The sequence below is a fragment of the Ostrinia nubilalis genome, chromosome 20 (assembly GCF_963855985.1).
Source record: "Ostrinia nubilalis chromosome 20, ilOstNubi1.1, whole genome shotgun sequence".
Classification (NCBI taxonomy): Eukaryota; Metazoa; Arthropoda; class Insecta; order Lepidoptera; family Crambidae; genus Ostrinia; species Ostrinia nubilalis.
Genome location: NC_087107.1, coordinates 3,953,412 through 3,972,002, shown reverse-complemented (window position 1 = coordinate 3,972,002; position 18,591 = coordinate 3,953,412). Strand labels below are relative to the sequence as shown.

Genomic DNA, 18,591 nt, shown 5'->3' with positions numbered 1-18,591 from the left:
ATTTATTTATTATTTTGTTAAAAACTTTACATGCTGGCTGTACATCCAAAGTAAACACGTGAAATAAAAATTTGGTATTTATAACTTGTGTTTTTTTTCTATTCTAGACTGCTAGGTACTCATTTTTGTTGAATGGAGGGAAGTCGAATCTTAACTTCGAACTTCCACTGACACACGCCTAAGTTGCACCACTTTATCTTTAACCGTAACTGTATCCATAACCGGTAGTTGTGTATGGATTTTGATTGACTTGACGTTTTTTATAGTTATATAGGGTGTCCCAGAATGGGTGAATCAAATTGCTAGGGGAGGTAGCTCTACTAATGTACTATCCCTAAAAAATATGAAAAAAAAAATTTGAGTTCGGATTTTTTTTTAAATAAAGTGCTCAAAATCGAAATCTAGTCATTATTTTCAAGCTTGTTTACAGATAAACGAAGCGATCATGTACAATTAATATAAGTAAGAAAAAAAGTACAAATAAACTCCAAACGCAGCAATTATAGCCAGACTTAGGCAAAGCTGTTTTATTTTCACTTTTAAAAAAAAAAAATTTTTTTATGGCCTTATGCGCTTTATTTTTTTTCATATTTTTTAGGGATAGTACATTAGTAGAGCTACCTTCCTTATCAGTTTGATTCACCCATTCTTGGACACCCTGTATAATGTAGGTATGGTGCAACCAGCGTAAACATTTAACATCAACCCTGTATGAAATTGTTTTAATTAAAGGATAGTGCCAGGGTCTGGACCAAGTGCTGCCCAGAATCAACCCATAGTGCATTTTGTTCCTCAGACCAATACTAATGTGTAAACCGAAGCGCACTGCAATCTATCCCTGGAGTTAAGAGAAAAAAAGAGTTTTGTTTTGAAATATTTTCATACAAAATATCATCGATGTATACGTACTACGCATAAGATTTCGTGATTTTGGCATTAAATAACACTCGCTATGTTGAACTTAACCATACTGCATCCGTACACCTTACTTTAGTGCGACTTAGACATTCTTTATAAGCGATCTAGCGCTGTTGCAATAGTTTGGTTACTTGACAGAAATCATTATTTCCAAAATGAATCAAGAAGTTTTAGTTCTCTATTCTTGCGAAAAATCAATTTATTGGTGTATTACAATCGATTATTGAAGTTATTGTAAGCTAAAACTTCTTGCTCTATTTTGGAAATAATTAATTTCGGTCAACTAACCAAACTACTGCAACAGCGCTTGATCGCTTATAAATAATGTCGAAGTCGTACTAAAGTAAGGTGTACGGATGCAGTATGGTTAAGTTCAACATAACGAGTGTTATTTAATGCCAAAATCGCGAAATCTTATGCGTAGTAGGTATACATCGATGATATTTTGTATGTAAATAATTCCAAACAAAACTCTTTTTTTCTCTTAACTCCAGGGATAGATTTCAGTGCGCTCCGGTTTACAAATTAGTATTGGCCTGAGGAACAAAATGCACTATAGTTTCATTCTGGGCAGCACTTGGTCCAACTTCCATACATGGATTGGCACTGTCCTTTTCAGCGGTTCTTCTTTGACCGACTTTTCCATATAACTTTTTCCTCATGGTATTGTGCATAGTGGTACCATTAGTTACGTTACACCGTATTTGTAGTTTGGTTTTTCCTGGTATGAGTGTAATTACTAATTACGTTCACACTAACGGTACTTTTTCTTCGTATATTTATTGCTTCTTGGTGACTAATCTGATTCGTGAAGTATTGGATTTGCATCATAGTCATTACTTAACCAGGAAGCGATTTTTTAGGAATAGATTTAAATAGGCGTCAACCACATGATCGCATTTGTAGTGCTAGCGCTGAACTCAGAGCCTGAGGTATGGCAGCGGCACGGGAGGGTTAACATTGACATTTTATGACATATAGTTCCAAAATACTGAACTACTACACTGTCCTATGCATGACATTGACAGTGGGGCGCCACCGTCTATACCGGATCGCTGGTTCCGATTTTTGCCATGTTGGAAACCATATAGTTGAACGATGGTAGCGCCCCCCTGTCATTGAGTTTGGTGGGACAGTTCAGCGTGGGTCATCTATAAGATTTTATGACGGGCCACAGCATAAAAATTTGAAGCATAACTTTTAAGTTAAGAGCTAGGCCTATATTAATGCTTTTATGTTACGAATTCACAGTTAGTACCTACAGGTTTGGATAAGCGTAGCTGATAGTATTGTGATTCGAATTACACATACATACTAGGAAATGTCCATAGGACGTTGACCGAATAGAATAGCTACTGTCCAATACGATGTGGTCATCACACTACATGGACACTTATCCACTCCAATGTAACGGTGTTATCTTATAAATACTTAGTTTTTTAGCTCTATTTTGCATGCGGTTCGGTTTAAACATTATTTGTATGGACAACACACACTACACACCTAGCTGGAATGTGATGTCACGGCAGCCGGGTGCGCAGTTAACTTGACCGGCTTGTACAGACTTTCTGAGCAACAGATACAAACATAAGTAAGATGGGCATCGAACCCTAAACAATGTGGTTGATAATAATCTAACTCTTAACGATCGTCTAGACATTAAATTAAACTGAAGAGGAGAAAACCCACGATTAACACATTTGTACTATGCAACAATTTTAAAATTAGGTATGCGAACCGATCTAAACATACAACTTGATTCTATGGTTGAGTTATTATACATAATCGTTTCCTAGAGCATAAAATTGTGTAGTTACAATTATGTGTGATGTGATTTTTGTACCAAGTTTGTCCTGAATCGACAATTAATACAACATCCTGTATGTGGGATTTGTTTTTGACGTCATAAAACTACTATTGTCGTCGACGTCATAAAATATCTCGAAATACCATTGAGTGCGATGGGCACTACGTTACGTCTATTTCCTTTTAAGACTCCCCAAAACTCCCCAGGTTAATGCGTTAAGTTGGCCAGTAAAATATTGGTTACGGTAATTCAAATTCAAATAGTTTATTCAGTACATAGGCCCTGTGTAGGGCACTTATACACGTCCCATATATAGCTTGCCCTTCCACCACTTCGGGACAACATGAAGTGGCGGAAGAAACTCAGTCAAATTTAGTAAAAAAGATAAAGGGAGCTAGATCGTTTCCCAAGAGAGGCAGTTTGTGAAGAGCATAATGTGCTTTGCCTGTCCAATAATTTAGCACCAGAAATAAACTATGTATTCCCATCTCTCGTTCCCACCGCTGCAACTCCTGTGTAGCCAGGTTCTACACCAGAAATTGTAGGTAACTTCTTTTAACGACTAAAATGGATAAACATATTAAGAACTCTCTGATTTATACCTACTGTAGACTGAAAGGTCCAAAGAAAATTGGATTTATCTAAATAAATAACGCGCACATTTACAAATAACAAACAGGTCGGTAATTGACATTAGGTAATACTTAAAATGCATAACCAAGCCATGCGGTATCATGCATGCATTGCCAAAAGCTATGTCACATACCTACGATTCGAACCCGCAACCGTTTTGCTTTTGTGCACAAATAAAAATTTAATTAAAGACGTTATCTACGAGTAATAACTAATGTCCAATTTACTAATTAGCGTCACTGTTGTGGAGTGAAGTAGTTTTAGGTACGGTCAGTATATTAGACAATAACTCGCAGTTCCGTCCCAGAGTTTGGGAGGACACCATCATGTTTTAGTGCCCTGCCCATCTGGCAGGGGGAGCCTCACATAACCCACTGGTTCCTCCGGGCCAGTGGGTATGCAATTTCAGGCATTTTCTGGCGAAAAAACGGTACGATCAGTACCAAGTACCATTTTTGTAATTAGGTACACTACACTTGGTAATTTTTCAGATAAGATTCGCAAACTGTGTATTATCTTTGCATATACTCGTACCTACCTACAAGGCTCATCACTCATAACATAAATAGAATGCACGGCTGATCACTCATCAAACCGGTCATACCTTCCCAGGTCGTCATCGAATCAACTGACCGACCACTGAGTTCGCCAGCTCAGTCGCGCCCTACCCACGGACTGGGCCGCTTGTGTGTAATCATGATTCAATAAACATTCCAAATACCCTGTGCGGTGCTAACAGTGTTCAAAACTTCCAAAATAATATAATTAAAAGGCCGGATCTCAATCGCCTTGAAGTTAATTTTTCTGTGTGTTTTCCTTATCAACATAATGACTCCAAGATTTTATTTCGCTCTTTTTGTAGGTAAGTTGGTGATGTCCAGTTTTTAGAAGTGTTTGGCTATGTTTTTTAAGTGGTTTTGTTGGAAGAGACATGTCAGACCGCCTTTAAAGAAGCTTAAAACTCGCGATTGTCGGTTTTAATATGGGTATTTCCAAGCAATGAGGACGTTCGCACCAGTAAACAAAATGTCACGGTTCAAGCAGCCATACCTAGGGGCCATCCATAAAGTACGTCACACGAATTTCATGATTTTTTGACCCCCCCCTCCGTCCTTGTCACAGGTGGTCACATTTCTGAGACCCCCCCCTCCCTAGTGTGACGTCACATGTTTCGCAATTTCACATCTAAAAATTATTAAATTAACAGCAGTTCCGAAATTAGTTTTATTTCCATTTAAATTAAGTACTTTTTTTATGAAATCAACATTATATCAAATATTTGAAACAATTGAAATGTGATGTCACGAAACTTAGGACCCCTCCCACCCCTTGTCACACCATGTCACACTTTGTCAACCCCCTCCCCCCCTCTTTATGTGTGACGTACTTTATGGATGACCCCCTACCTAGTAGGTACCTATGTACAATTCATACTCTGTTTTGTAGAAACCCATATTATTTGTTTATTAAGAGACAAGTGAATCTTAAAAATTATGTTTGTTGTCGAGAATCAGAATGACCTCATCTGGGTCAATGTTTTGAGATTGTACTGAGTAGGTCGGATAAGACAGTAATCGTTTATCATTTATGTATGATTCTTGATCATTTGTGTAACCAACATCAACATAAACAATATAGCGTCTGAAAAGATTGATCGGATTCTGAAAAATCTTTCAATACTAGCTTCAGTATTCTTCGATGTTTTTGTGAGGGTAGATGCCCAAATATTGCTAATTTGTTGTTAAAAATAACACGTAACAATTACCTAGGTAGCGTATTAAATTGTAGCAACGGACAGACAGTATAAACTGCCAGGAAGTAGGAGTATGTAAGCTAAAAACATCTGTAATAAGGAAATACCGAGCATAAACAAATGGCAAGCAAGAACCCAGACTTGCCTAACGATTTTTCATCTTTAAATAACCTCTGGGCCGAAATTGGGACAACTCCTTTAATAAACTACCCAAACAAAAATCACATTACTTACGATTGGACTAAGCTATATCTATTATAACGATTTTATCGAGAGAATCGTTGACTTGTTAGCAAACAACTTTATCTTTAACCACAGAACAGGCAATAGTAGTTAACTACCTTAGGTACTAAAGGTAATAATTTTACACCACAAACAAAACAATATTGTACAGGAAAACAATTAATGCCCACTGTCCACAAAATAGCAACTACTCGTACCTAACTGGTAGGTAACTTATTACAAATTCATTTGTTGGTTGGTTACCTTTGGATTTTGGGATTTTGTGGTTAACCACTAGTCAAAGTTAATGATCGGTTGTAAAATGACGTAGATAACGCTATCTAAAGGTCGGTAGGTTACAGTGGAAATACCTACGACTAATCACTTGATACAACTAGGTACGTACTTAATTGTTATTGTAGGTAATTGTCCAAAGATGGATAGACTGCAACCTAATGGCACAATGGCTACTAAGCCTAACACAATAGATTGTGATTCTGATTTACATGTCATTTAAAATAAAAATGATTAAGATCAGTCTAGCAAATTACAATAAACTCACGAGAAGAAAAAATTAGGAGGGACCAGTCTAAAGGAGTGAAGTAAATTTTTACAAGAGCTAAAAGAAAGATCATGATACGAGAATAAATTACTTTATTAACAAGATAAACCTAATTGTGAGCAACAGAAGCTGACAAATTAGGGGAAATACCAGATACAAAAAAAAATACATCTCTACAAATCTACAATTTACTGGTGGCATAATAGATTTTACTGACTGTAACTCTACGTGGATCAAATAAGTACAAAACAAAATTTAAAAATAAGGATAGAAACCCTTCAGTATTGGGGTAGTCCACCTCTTTTGTACTTTCATCATCATCGCCCCAATTTAGCAGTAGAACTTATATTCTTCACTATTTCTTTTCCAGTGGGCCCAGCCCTATGTGTAGCCCAACAAATCGACCCGAACACCCTGATCAATGTGTTTGGAACCCCCAGCAACTACGCTGCGTCTGTGAACCCCCATGACCCTGCTGCGAGTGGAGTGCCGTTGGCCCAGGCCCTGCCTGTGAAACCTATTAACGAAACCCTCACTGATCCCGACTATTGGGATATAGATGAGTTGCCGGCAGCAGCGGTAGCTGACTATGACAAGTTTGACTGGAGTTTGACTAAGGTAAGTTTGCAAATAGATTAAATTGCTTCTAGGTAGGCCTTTCGGAAATTCAGGCGAGGTGTGGGTAGTTGAGAGTCCACTGATAGATGTTTATCATGATACATTTGACTTAGTTCATATTTTATTTTATACAAGCTCTTTGATAGCTATTAAGTACCTACGTACCTACTACCTATTTCTGTTCTTGATTTAGGTCTTAAAACGAATCTAATCTGACTGAAGAATTTTATAATGTAACCTACCTACTGCAAGTATGATATCGCCATGACGAGTTCCTTACTATAGTAGGTATAGTGGTTTGATGTAGAAGGTACAGGTAAATATTCGTACATGCCAAGGTTGACTGTAGGAATTTTACTACCTACTCATCATATAATTTGAAGGTTGATGACCAGCAAGTTAGAGCATTGGAAGCGTTGTTTAACTGGAATTAGTCAACCATAAATTCTTCGCAAAACATAAATTTCAGAAAACAGAAAATAGGACTGGATAAGGTTAAGAACCGAGATCTGCCGACCGGTCCTTATACGGTTTAACACGTGACAACAACAGGTTTTATCTTCAAAAGAACGTGACTTATAAGCTCGTCCACATCGTGATGCGACGTGTGTGCGTGGTATCCAAGAATAAGTGCACTTGTTTTCGAGCTAATCGAGCTTTACTTACCTACCCTTATTTATGAATACCTACTTAATTGGCGCGATCGTAGTCGAATTGAAAAAAATAACATTGAATTTTGGGATAGATTCAGTTTATCCTGTAACCTAATTATTGATATCGTTTGATAGGGCTCGTGAAGTACTTTTAGGATCAGTACCTAACCGGTTTGATACCTTGCATATTATTTAGAAATAATCACATGAGATCACTTATCGTTTCCACCCTATAGGTATTATACTTACCTCTACGAGATTAACGTACCAGTGAAATTAACCATTAATCTTGACTTTATCTTTCCAGAGGCTATCAGCTTCCTCAGATACCAACTTCCTTCTGTCTCCCCTGGGTCTGAAGCTAGCCCTGGCCATCCTAACGGAGGCAGCGACCGGACTGACCAGGTCAGAGCTGCAGTCGGTGCTTGGTTTTGAAATGGATAGAGTGGCTGTTAGACGAAAGTTCGCGAACATAGTTAATTCATTGCAGGTAAATGGAGCCTTAAGTTTATTGTGCTTGAATTAAAAATGTAAAAATAAGGTGATTTTCTTTCACTACATCGCGTGCAATCAGATATTTAACTTTATTTGTTTCTTTTACAGTACAAATCGCCCCAATACGTCCTTGACTTAGGTAGTAAAATCTATGTGGAAAACACTGCCCATCCTCGTCAGAAGTTTGCAGCAGTTGCCCACGAGTCCTACAAAACCGACCTGACTCCCATTGATTTCCATAACCCACCTGCAGCCGCCAAAGCCATCAACGATTGGGTTGCCAACCTTACCCAGGGAAGGATCACTGACTTAGTACATCAAGGTTAGTTACTTTGCGTGTACTTTCTTGAATTTCAGTGAGCTCTTAAAAATATTACACATAAGGTTTGAAGTTTGCAATGGGGGCTAAAAATTTTCTCGTGAATGTTCCAGATGACCTCGAAAACGTGGTGGTGATGATCCTCAACACACTATACTTCAAGGGCAGCTGGCGCCACCAGTTCGCGCCCAACGCTACCAAGCAGGGTCAATTCTACGTCACCCCGAAAATAGCTAAGCCCGTTTATTTCATGAATGTGAAGGACAAGTTCTACTATGCTGAGTCTGCCAAATTCGACGCTAAGATCCTCAGGATGCCATACATGGTAAGTTTAAACAAGAATGAAAATGAAAACAATTTAATTCCATTTCGGAAAAAAAATTGCCACGTTACACAATTTTTCTATAGTCTGCTTACGTGGCTTAGAGTTCCTTCTTCATTGCGCTTAATCTTATGCTTTCTTATCTTTCCAGGGCTACAAATTTGCAATGTACGTAGTAGTTCCCAACTCATTGACTGGTCTGAACCGAGTGTTAGATGGTCTGACGGAGCTCCGCCCCGAAATGGATTTGTTACAAGAGCGCTTCGTCGACGTCACTTTGCCCAGATTCCAGTTCGAATTCTCCTCGCACTTGGACAGTGTGTTGAGAGATGTAAGTATATCTACACTAATATTATAAAGAGGAAAACTTTGTTTGTTTGTTTGTTTGGTTGTAATGAATAGGCTCAAAAACTACTGGACCGTTTTTAAAAATTCTTTCACCATTCAAAAGCTACATTATCCACGAGTAACATAGGCTAAATTTTATTTTGGAAAAAAAATAGGGTTCCGTAAAATATGTAGATAATGTAGTCCACGCGCGCGAAGCCGCGGGCGGAAAGCTAGTTGATGATATATTGATTAGGTACTTCATTATGAACGTAAGTATACTCTTATAGATGATTTATTGATTTCTGTTTTATTAACTTCGAGAACAACTTGCTTGTTTGTTCCTATAAATATTAAAATATGTAATTAAAAAGAACTGTAATATTGACATGTTTGCGTAAGTATGACTAAAAGGAAATTGATGTTATTTTCCTTACAGGAAAGGCAATAACTAGTCTAGAGTGTCTGGGTTATGTATTATGTGAATTTAAATGGCAATAACTTATGTGCCAAATCATCCATTTACCTAAAGTAAATTAAAGAGGGCTTGCTTACATTGGAGACATTTACCTCACCTGATGATGACGATGCCAATTTTCTTATTGATTGTAGGAAATCAGAAACCATTTCAATGTAACGTTAATGGTTATTGCTTTTACAGATGGGTGTCAGACAAGCCTTCGAAGACACTGCGTCGTTCCCTGGTATCGCCAGGGGACAGTCCCTGCAGCAGCGCCTCAGGGTCTCCAAGGTTCTGCAGCGGTCGGGCATCGAGGTCAACGAGCTCGGAAGTGTGGCCTACTCAGCTACTGGTACTGCTATTTGATAAACCATCTAACAGACATAGAAAGTTCAATATTTTTGGTATTTTTTGGTCTTACAAAGTTGTAAGGACAAAATAATAATTATGGTGGGAACTTTATTGCCAGTGTCTTTTTATTTTGCCTAGAACACTGAACATATACAAATTATTTTATCTATTGGAACTGTGCGATCTTAAATAACTGCTAGTTATAATTTGCATTTTTAATGAGTCAATTCATGATTTTGACTATTCAACCTTCACTTATTTGGTTTCATTAGAGGCCAGGCTATACAGAATCTGCAGCGGTGAAAAAGCGTGGTGGGATTACTTAGTCCCGTACTCCCGTATAATATATGATTTTAACTACAGCGTTATTAGTCAATTACTATGTGCATTAAATCATTGTATTACGTAATTTAGTCCTACAGTCTACAGATCTTGTACTAGCAATAAAACAAAATATAAAACCTGTACTAAATGCTTTTGTTTCCATTACAGAAATATCTCTAGTCAACAAATTCGGCGAGGACGACGATACTGCTGTGGAGGTGATTGCCAACAAGCCCTTCTTCTTCCTGATCCAGGATGAGACGACCAGGCAACTGCTGTTCACGGGCAGAGTGGCCGACCCCACCTTGGCCGATGGCTCTTTCAAACACTCATAGGTTATTTTAGGGTTAGGGATGCCCTTTTAGTAATCGCCGACTGAAACTTCCTTGGTTCTTAAGTTAAAATTTCCCACAGGTCTTGCTTTGGGTAATTTTGTTTTGCAACTGAACTTGATAAGGCTCTGAAGTGTATTACTCGTATATTTGTTTTGCTAAAAGATTATGATAATGTGGTCAGTTTTTTGGTTACGTAATTCCTCAATAAAATATTTGCCTAGTAAATCGATCTTACGTGGCTAAAAGGGCAAAAATTTTGTAGAACTCTGTAGTATTAGATAGTGATACCATACAGCTAGAAGAAAGAGAAACTATCGGTTAAGTAATTAGGAAAGGTGGTTACCGAAAGGGCATGATTATTATTGTTTAAGTCATTAGTCTAAGTTCCATGTAAATTATCATGAAATGTATGAAATCAGGCACGATATAGAAGTCAATGTTAAGAATATTAGTAGGTACATGATGGCTCTCTTTTGATTCGATCTGTGATCTGTTTAACATTTATACGAAGTAAAAATATAATGAAACCAAGGTTATTCAAGCATGTGCCATTGATGCCTTTGACTCTACGCTCTTGCATTTTTATAAAAACACATAATAAAATGACATTTTGATCCTAAAACTGTTTTTTATTTTTGTCATACCTATTTAATAAATTATACCCATGTCCTTATTAGAACAGCGAACAGTTGAAAAGCCTGTAATTTGTTTGGGAGGCAGAAAATAAAATATTCCTACGAGTGTATTAGCTGTAGAAGTACATGATAACAACAGTGTTCCTTAGTTAGGAGTTTTTGGAGTGCTGATGTTGAGAAGTTGGGTTGACTTACTTCAAAGAGAAAGATAATTTTTTTTGGAAATTTAGTGAAGATTCCAAAAATATGTAACGTGCCTGACTGAGTTAAAACGTTTGGTCACAATATAATGCGGTAATGCTACAAAATATTTTTTTGGTACTGCCGTAGCTTTACTCTGCACGTCATACTGATCTACATACTTATTAATTCAATTTAGAACAAAGGCCAGCCTGAAATTAGGCTTCATAATAGATGTAGCGATATGAACTTGTTCATAAATCTTGATATGGGATTAGTTGTCCCGCATTCACTTATACTAATATTGCAATACCCATTAACGGGTTATTAAGTTATAAGCTCATTGTTTAGATTAAGACCCAATTGTAAACACTTAATATGCAATAAAAATTTTGAATTTGAATTTGAATTAGGATTAAAGGCATACGCTACGAAGCAAATTCAAAACGCCTAGCCAAAAATTATATGCAAACTTACATCATTATTCGTCTAGCATTAGCAGTATGATATTGGAATCCTTAATTCAAACAACGTTGACATTAGGTAATTTGAAAGGAAAGTACCGTCATTTTAGACCATACATTTAGGAACCTCTTTCAATTGAAATATATTAGGTTTGAGATGATATTTGTCGTAACATTCGTTTTACATTTTTACAACAGCTGGATTTTAATTTATTACGGGAATTTACAACGTGTATTAGCTGTATTATAATATCCAGTATCTGTTTATTGACTGTTTTTAACCCTTTGGTCTCCGTGGTTTCATCCTTAAACCTATCATCTTAATTCTTACATCTAGATTTGAAGCGGAATAACAAGATTCTACGCAAAAACCAGCTACCTACGTCACATGAGAAGTTGTTGTAGTACCTACCTGTCTTTTGTATATCATTCAGTTCGCAATCTGCTAATAGCTGTATGATTTAATTAATCATCCGTTCACTCACTCTTGGCAGGGCCGGACCGTTCGGGTCCTCTCAGTTATTGTTTATTCCTTGAACGTACTAGTGTTCCGATATCTTGTGTTGTTCTGCGAATACAATCATCAACATACAAATGGCATTTTATACAGCTTTTAGTTTCGGTAAGTTTTATACCGGTTATTTTGTTATTGTCTTTACGACCTTCCTCTTGGTCATTATCTACTTAAAAACAAAGCTTTGTACGAAACTGACCCTTGTTGTTATCAGATTAAGAAACATGGGATATGGCCAATTGATGAGCAAACTTGATAGACTACCTGATCATTCGTTTGTCTTTTGTTCCATTTTCGTTACTATGTTTGTCTCTAATTATATTCTTGTTTGTACGGACAAAGACTTCTTACCGCCTAAAGTAATTAATCATTAACAACATGAGATTTTTGGTGTCTCCTAATGATATGTCTAACTTTCATTAAATTGCACCGTTTGAGTTTATTAGTTCCGGTTCTGATCAATTAAATAATGACATAATGTTCTGCTTAAGAGGACAAAATGGAATAAACGTCTGAAGCCTAAATGCTCGTACCTTTCATTTTCCTCCAGCGTTATTAGAACCTACAACAAAATCTTTCATTTTAGTCCGTTACTAACCACCAAACTACGTCATTAAATATGCGAAAGGAAAACCTCAAATTCATCGAAAAAATCTTCTTCATCATTTGGAAATTTTCCATGGACAATGGACATGTACCGAAAACCAAACATCTAACAGTCGGTGAAATTGATCATTCAAATTATTTATCATCATTATTTCAGCCATAGGACGTCTACTGCTGAAAATAGACATAGGCCTCCCCCAATGATTTCCATAATGACCGGTTGGCAGCCTGCATCCAGCACCTTCTTGCTACCTTATGAGGTCGTCGGATCACACATTCACATTAAAACCAAGAACTTATTCTTCTAGTATTCTTGGCCGTGTCCCTTCAAACGATCCACGTCAATGGAGGACTCCGTTCCGAAGCGTCACGCCTCAACTACTTCGACATCGACCTCCTCCGGTACTGCGCCGAGGAGCGAAAGGGAAACGTCATGGTCTCCCCTGCCAGCATCAAATCCACACTTGCCATGCTTCTGGAAGGAGCTCATGGGACGACAGAATCGGAGATCAGAGCCGCGCTAAGATTGGCTCCGAATAAACAAGAGTATAGGGAACAGCTGAACGTGTATCTTCAGGGTTTGAAGGTAGTTTTTTATTCAACTAAGGTATAATGATTTGAGCAGGAAGAAAGATTTAAGTACTCCTAATTACCCAAAAATAGTCGCATACGACTGCGTAACGATTGATTTCTACTTATCGCTGGTAATAAACACTAGTACTACAAAACTATATTGCTATATCCAAAATTGGGAGTAGAGGCCATAAAGGTCTCTACATTTTCCACATCCACATTTCATTGTAGTTTTTATTATAATTTTATTGAAAGGCATTTCTATTTTTTTTCACGCAGGCAAACTCATCTGGTGTCGTCCTCGAAAACGCCAATTCAGTGTTTATCTCGACGAAGTTAAAGATGAAAAAAGAATACGAACAAATGATGCAACATGTGTACCTGACTGAGGTGTATAAAATGAACTTCACAAATCCTGATGCGGACTCTAACTTCATCAACAAATGGGTGTCGACCAAGACGCATGGGCTGATCAATGATATTGTTGAACCTGGTAAGGAGGATTTTACATAGTTGTAGAGTTACTGATAACTCGACGTGTCAATACATTACCTGCCCAAAACTTGACGGATTTCGAATTAGAATAACCAATTTTCCTGCTATATGGCGTTATTTAAAAAAATGGCTACTTGAATGTCATTCATTCTGTATTCATTTATCTATACTAATATTATAAAGAGGAAAGATTTGTACCTATTTTTGTATGTTTGTAATGAATGGGCTCAAAAACCACTGAACGGATTTTGATGAAACTTTACAGTATTATTGTTCATAATCCAGAATAACATATAGGCTATAATTTATGACGATCTGTGACAAACGAAATTTCACGCGTGCGAAGCCGCGGGCGGAAAGCTAGTTTAAAATATTCAGAATACTCGTAAATTGAAATTGAACACCCTTGAAAGATTGGCCTAATCTTTACCAGTATTTGATTGTTGTTATGTTTATATTGTTTTTATTTTACCGTTGATATTTTCAGTCAACGTGAACCCCTCAACCGAGGTCTTGCTGGCCAACGCGCTGTACTTCAAAGGATCTTGGAAGCATTCCTTCGACCCGAAGTTGACCAAAGGCGCTTGCTTCTACAGCCATGGGGTGTGCAAAAACGTCGCCATGATGGATATGCGCGCGCAGATCAACTACGCGTATATTGAGGAGCTGAGAGCTCATGCGCTTGAGTTGCCTTATGAGGTTTGTTGCCTTTCATTTATCATTATCATTTCAGCTACAGGATGTTCACTGAGGAACATAGGCAATGATTTCCAGATTGGTTGTTTTGCATCATTTGACTGGTAGTACTTTAGGTGCATTTCTTACCTTAGTTTCTAGCAATGCAATAAAAATTTGACGATATTTTTTGATAATCAGTACAAAATTTCACTGATAAACTGTAAAATTCCCTGACGTCTTTCTTAAAATTTTATTACGGATCTGTGTATTTATAGCAGCAAAACCTTGACTTTCCATGCACTGCTCCAAGGTTTTCCTTGTATCATCAAAATAATTTCTTGCTATAAATATAAATTTATAACCAGTTTTGCAGTTGTTGTTAAATGCATCTACCTAACGTTACCTAATCTTAGAAGATCCTACATTTAGATTACCACAATTTACCTACATTGGAAGTTTCCTACAATGCAAAGGTAACCTCCCTTTGCGAAAAGTTGCAACTTAAACTTATTCCTCTTTCTATCGTCACCCCTTATTTACAGCCCACCCACACGATAGTGTCAGACTGTATAAGCTATTATGCGTCTGACATCATTATAACTCTTTAAAGTGACTTTGGCTTGTTGACTTTTCGGATGATCGGAGTTTCGGAGTGAAGCTTGCAATGTCGCTACCAAAATTACCAAAATACGACGTGTCTCCTATTTGTCTCATCGGAGAAAGCAAACCTGAACCATTTCTCTAACCAATAGATAGCGGAGTCAAAATCAATCGAGAATTTGATGACGAAGTACTTAGCATCAACCTTACCACTGCTCCGGAACAATATTGGACTAGTTCTGATAGAAACAAAGCAAGAAATCAAGTCTTTAATTCATCTTCCTCAGAAATCATAAACATCACTAGAAAAAAGTCCTATTTTCTTCCAATTGTAGGTTTATTATGTTCTTTCCAGGGTGGCCGATATGCCATGATCATCCTAGTCCCTCTCGACCGGGATGGGTGCCCAGTCCTCATCAGAGATCTACCCTACATGAGTCTGGACCAAGTCGTCAGCAACATGGAGCCTACTGACGTCACTCTGATGATGCCGAAGTTCACCATTGACTACGCCGAGAACATGGTCGGGCCTTTGCAAAGCGTGAGTATGCTATATTTTATAGTGGAAAGTTTTCTTATGATGGATTGATGTTTATCAACACAAAAACTACAGGACTGACACTGCTGAAACTGGGCGAAGTTGTGGGAGACAACTCATTGTTTTAGTCATGGTAATGATAATCATGATCATTATAAGTTGTCAATTTCTGAATTCTCATTCAGGTTAACAGGTCGCAAGCAGCCTATTATTCTGTATCCATCAGGATGCATCATGCATCATAAGTTTTGTATAGTTCGAAGGTTTAAACAAAAACGACAGGTTATAATGCTATCTGATAGGTAATTAATATTTACTTACATTTTTTATTGCAGATGCGTGTCACAAGCCTATTCTCCTCGAAAGCGAATCTTTCCGGCATCTTCGAAGGTGGTTCTCCGTTGCTGAACAGCCTCTACCATAAGATCCACATGATGGTCGATGAAAAGGGTACCATTGCTGCGGCCACGTCTGCAGCTATGGTAAAATTTTAATTTGTTAATTATTCTTACCGTAAATATCTTAAAAAGGACAAATATACGTAAGTACATCAGGCCTTCCCAACCCAAATTCTCCATTTATCTTTGAGTACAGCGCTCGCTGACAGAAGGCGAATAGTGGAAGTACTATATTAGAGTCCTATTAGCACCCTTTGCGAATGGAACACTAAAAACCATAGGTACACATTTTTTTGTAGTGTTATTTCACTTTCATGGCTGTAACTAAAAGAGATACAACATTTACAACAACAGTTTAATCAAATAAAAGAACGATGCCGCGATGTTAAGGACTAAGGTGTCTGATTAATATTAATTTGTTTATTTGCCCAGGTCATACCGCTGATCGAGAATGGGGTCCAGCTGAAAGTGGACAGGCCTTTTGTCTTCTTCATCAGGGATAATAACCTCGGCCTGTCACTGTTTGAGGGGAGGATCGAAGAGCCAACTCTTTATGTAGAGCCGATCGCTGCGAAGGGTAAGTAGAGTAAAGGACAAAGCACACTTATCTACCCGGAAACGGATCGTAAGTGTATCAACTCGAGTACTGACCGCAGTACTTATTATTTGTATGAAACTCACACTTATTCGCACCGAGAAGTAAATGCCTTGCCTCGTGGTTGACGCGAAAAAAGGCGACACGGTGATGATCCCTGTCTGAGTCGATAAGTGTGCTATGACTTTTATAAGGGAAAAAATAGCTGATGCTAAAGCTAGTTATATAAATAACTAGTAATGTGTTGCCAGTTGCGGAAACTGAGATCAAACTTACTACGAGTACATGGGAGGAGAAAGAAACGCAGTGAGATAAATAAACATCCATGTCACTTGCAGGGATGCCGGCCTTTGCCGCCGCGGGAAGGTTGTGGTTTCACGTGGTTCACGCATGAGATAGAAAACATAACCAGCTTTATAATGACGAATGAAAAATTAGCCTATGTAACTCCCCTGCTGGATGCTTAAAGGTCATAGCATACTTATCAACCCGGAAAGGGATCAATATCTTATCGCCTTTCGCCGCGGGCGAGGCGTGTACGTTACAGTGCGGATAAGTGTGCGTTGCAGTACGGAGTTTCATACAAGGAATGCTACTGACAGCCTCTAGTTGATATGGTTATGATCCGTTTCCGGGTTGATTAGTGTGCTTCGTCCTTTATGAAGAATGATAAACTAGCCTATGTCACCTTCTAACTTTCCCCCGGGACAAACTTGACCTTCACTGGTTGGTTTTTATTGGCGGTCAAGCTGTTGATCCTGGCTACACAGGAGTTGCAGAGGTGAGACCAAGAGGTGGGAACAGTCCCGTAGCTTATGCCAGTCCCCTGCTGGATGCATCGTCCACAAAGCACGGAGCCTGAACTTCCAACAAATTAACAAATAAGTAGCTGCTACAATCCTGGCCAAAACGCTATTTATGTGATCTTTTTCTTTATTCTTCTGGATAATTTCAATGCCAGCTATGTTATCATAACATACACCTTTGTAATAAACCTGTACCTGTACTATCCATCTCAATGAATGTACCTACTACTGGACACCTGGGTTGCATCATCTTACTTTAACATTAACAAACGTCAAAAAACTGTCAAACTCCGTACAAAAACACCGGATATCGTCATAGTTACGGTCAAGTTAGGTGGTGCAACTCTGCCTTATTTTGCTGCGCTTGTGCTTTTTATTTTAACTGCAGTATTTTAAGCTATTTTTTTGTTTCAGCACCCGTTCCAGTTCCAGTTACACCACCCCCGACAACCACACACAGCCCAGCCAAGATATCATATGCTCGCATTTAATAATAATAAACATCAAACAAAGTTTATTTAATGTGTACCTGTATTAATAAAATGTAACAATAAAAAGATAGGACCATTGAAGATTGCCCAAAAATTAATGTTTTTGTAAAATGTCTCGTATTATCCTCGATGCCACAATGATTAAAATGATTATAATATACCTAATAATATTTTATAAAACAAAGTTATGTGACATTTAAAGTTCTACATCATAGATTGATTACAGGAATGAACAGTGAAAATGAGATTATTTTACTTAGGGTTAGGTACATGCATCTTACAAGTCGTAAAAAAATCTTGTAAGAAATAAAGACTCATTTGTATTTTTATTTTCTTAAGTGTATTTTTAACTATTTGTTAAATTAAACGTAACAGAATAGTAGATATTTTTAATAAAACCCATTTAACTGTCTGTTTAACACCGTTATGTATAAATAAAAAGATCACAATCGTATGTGACCATCTGTCTATTGTTTCAAGTTCTCACGTTTTCTTCTCGATGGCATTTAACAAAAGTTTAGTCGCATGACCTAGAAATATGATATGTTCTGGCAACGATATGAATAAAATATAAAGACTCTCTCTTGAGTGTTTTAATTTCTCTAGGGAGTAGAAATTCCTCGTATAAGTAACTTTTAACTCGAGCATAAATATCATTTGGATGAACTGCACTTTTTATCCTGAGGTGGACTTTTCTGTTAAAACATACACTATATTAAATCTAATTTTTTGACAGAAGCAGACTCCTTCACGCACTAAGTAGGCACTCACCGTTAACTACACGTTTGTCTATTCACAAGGTAGGTACTTAAGTACTTTGGTAATAAAAGTAGGTAAACATTTTGGCTTGGGCATGTAATTAAAAGTATTGTCTCTGCTCATAATACTCGTTGCTATTTAGGGCACAGGTGTTCAAATC

General features: G+C 37.6%; 1 protein-coding gene across 1 annotated transcript; it reads left to right on the top strand.

Moving 5' to 3' along the window:
- Positions 1-3,951: 3,951 nt before the first annotated feature.
- On the top strand, positions 3,952-18,254 carry LOC135081854 (uncharacterized). The gene is made up of 15 exons (XM_063976636.1): positions 3,952-4,220; positions 6,266-6,513; positions 7,474-7,656; positions 7,770-7,983; positions 8,094-8,305; positions 8,454-8,633; positions 9,291-9,441; positions 9,933-10,094; positions 12,807-13,084; positions 13,351-13,564; positions 14,054-14,265; positions 15,200-15,385; positions 15,718-15,864; positions 16,213-16,357; positions 17,596-18,254. Exons 1-15 carry the CDS (start codon positions 4,187-4,189, stop codon positions 17,670-17,672), a joined length of 2,643 nt encoding a protein of 880 aa, XP_063832706.1. The 5' UTR covers positions 3,952-4,186; the 3' UTR covers positions 17,673-18,254.
- The last annotated feature ends 337 nt before the right edge of the window (positions 18,255-18,591 follow it).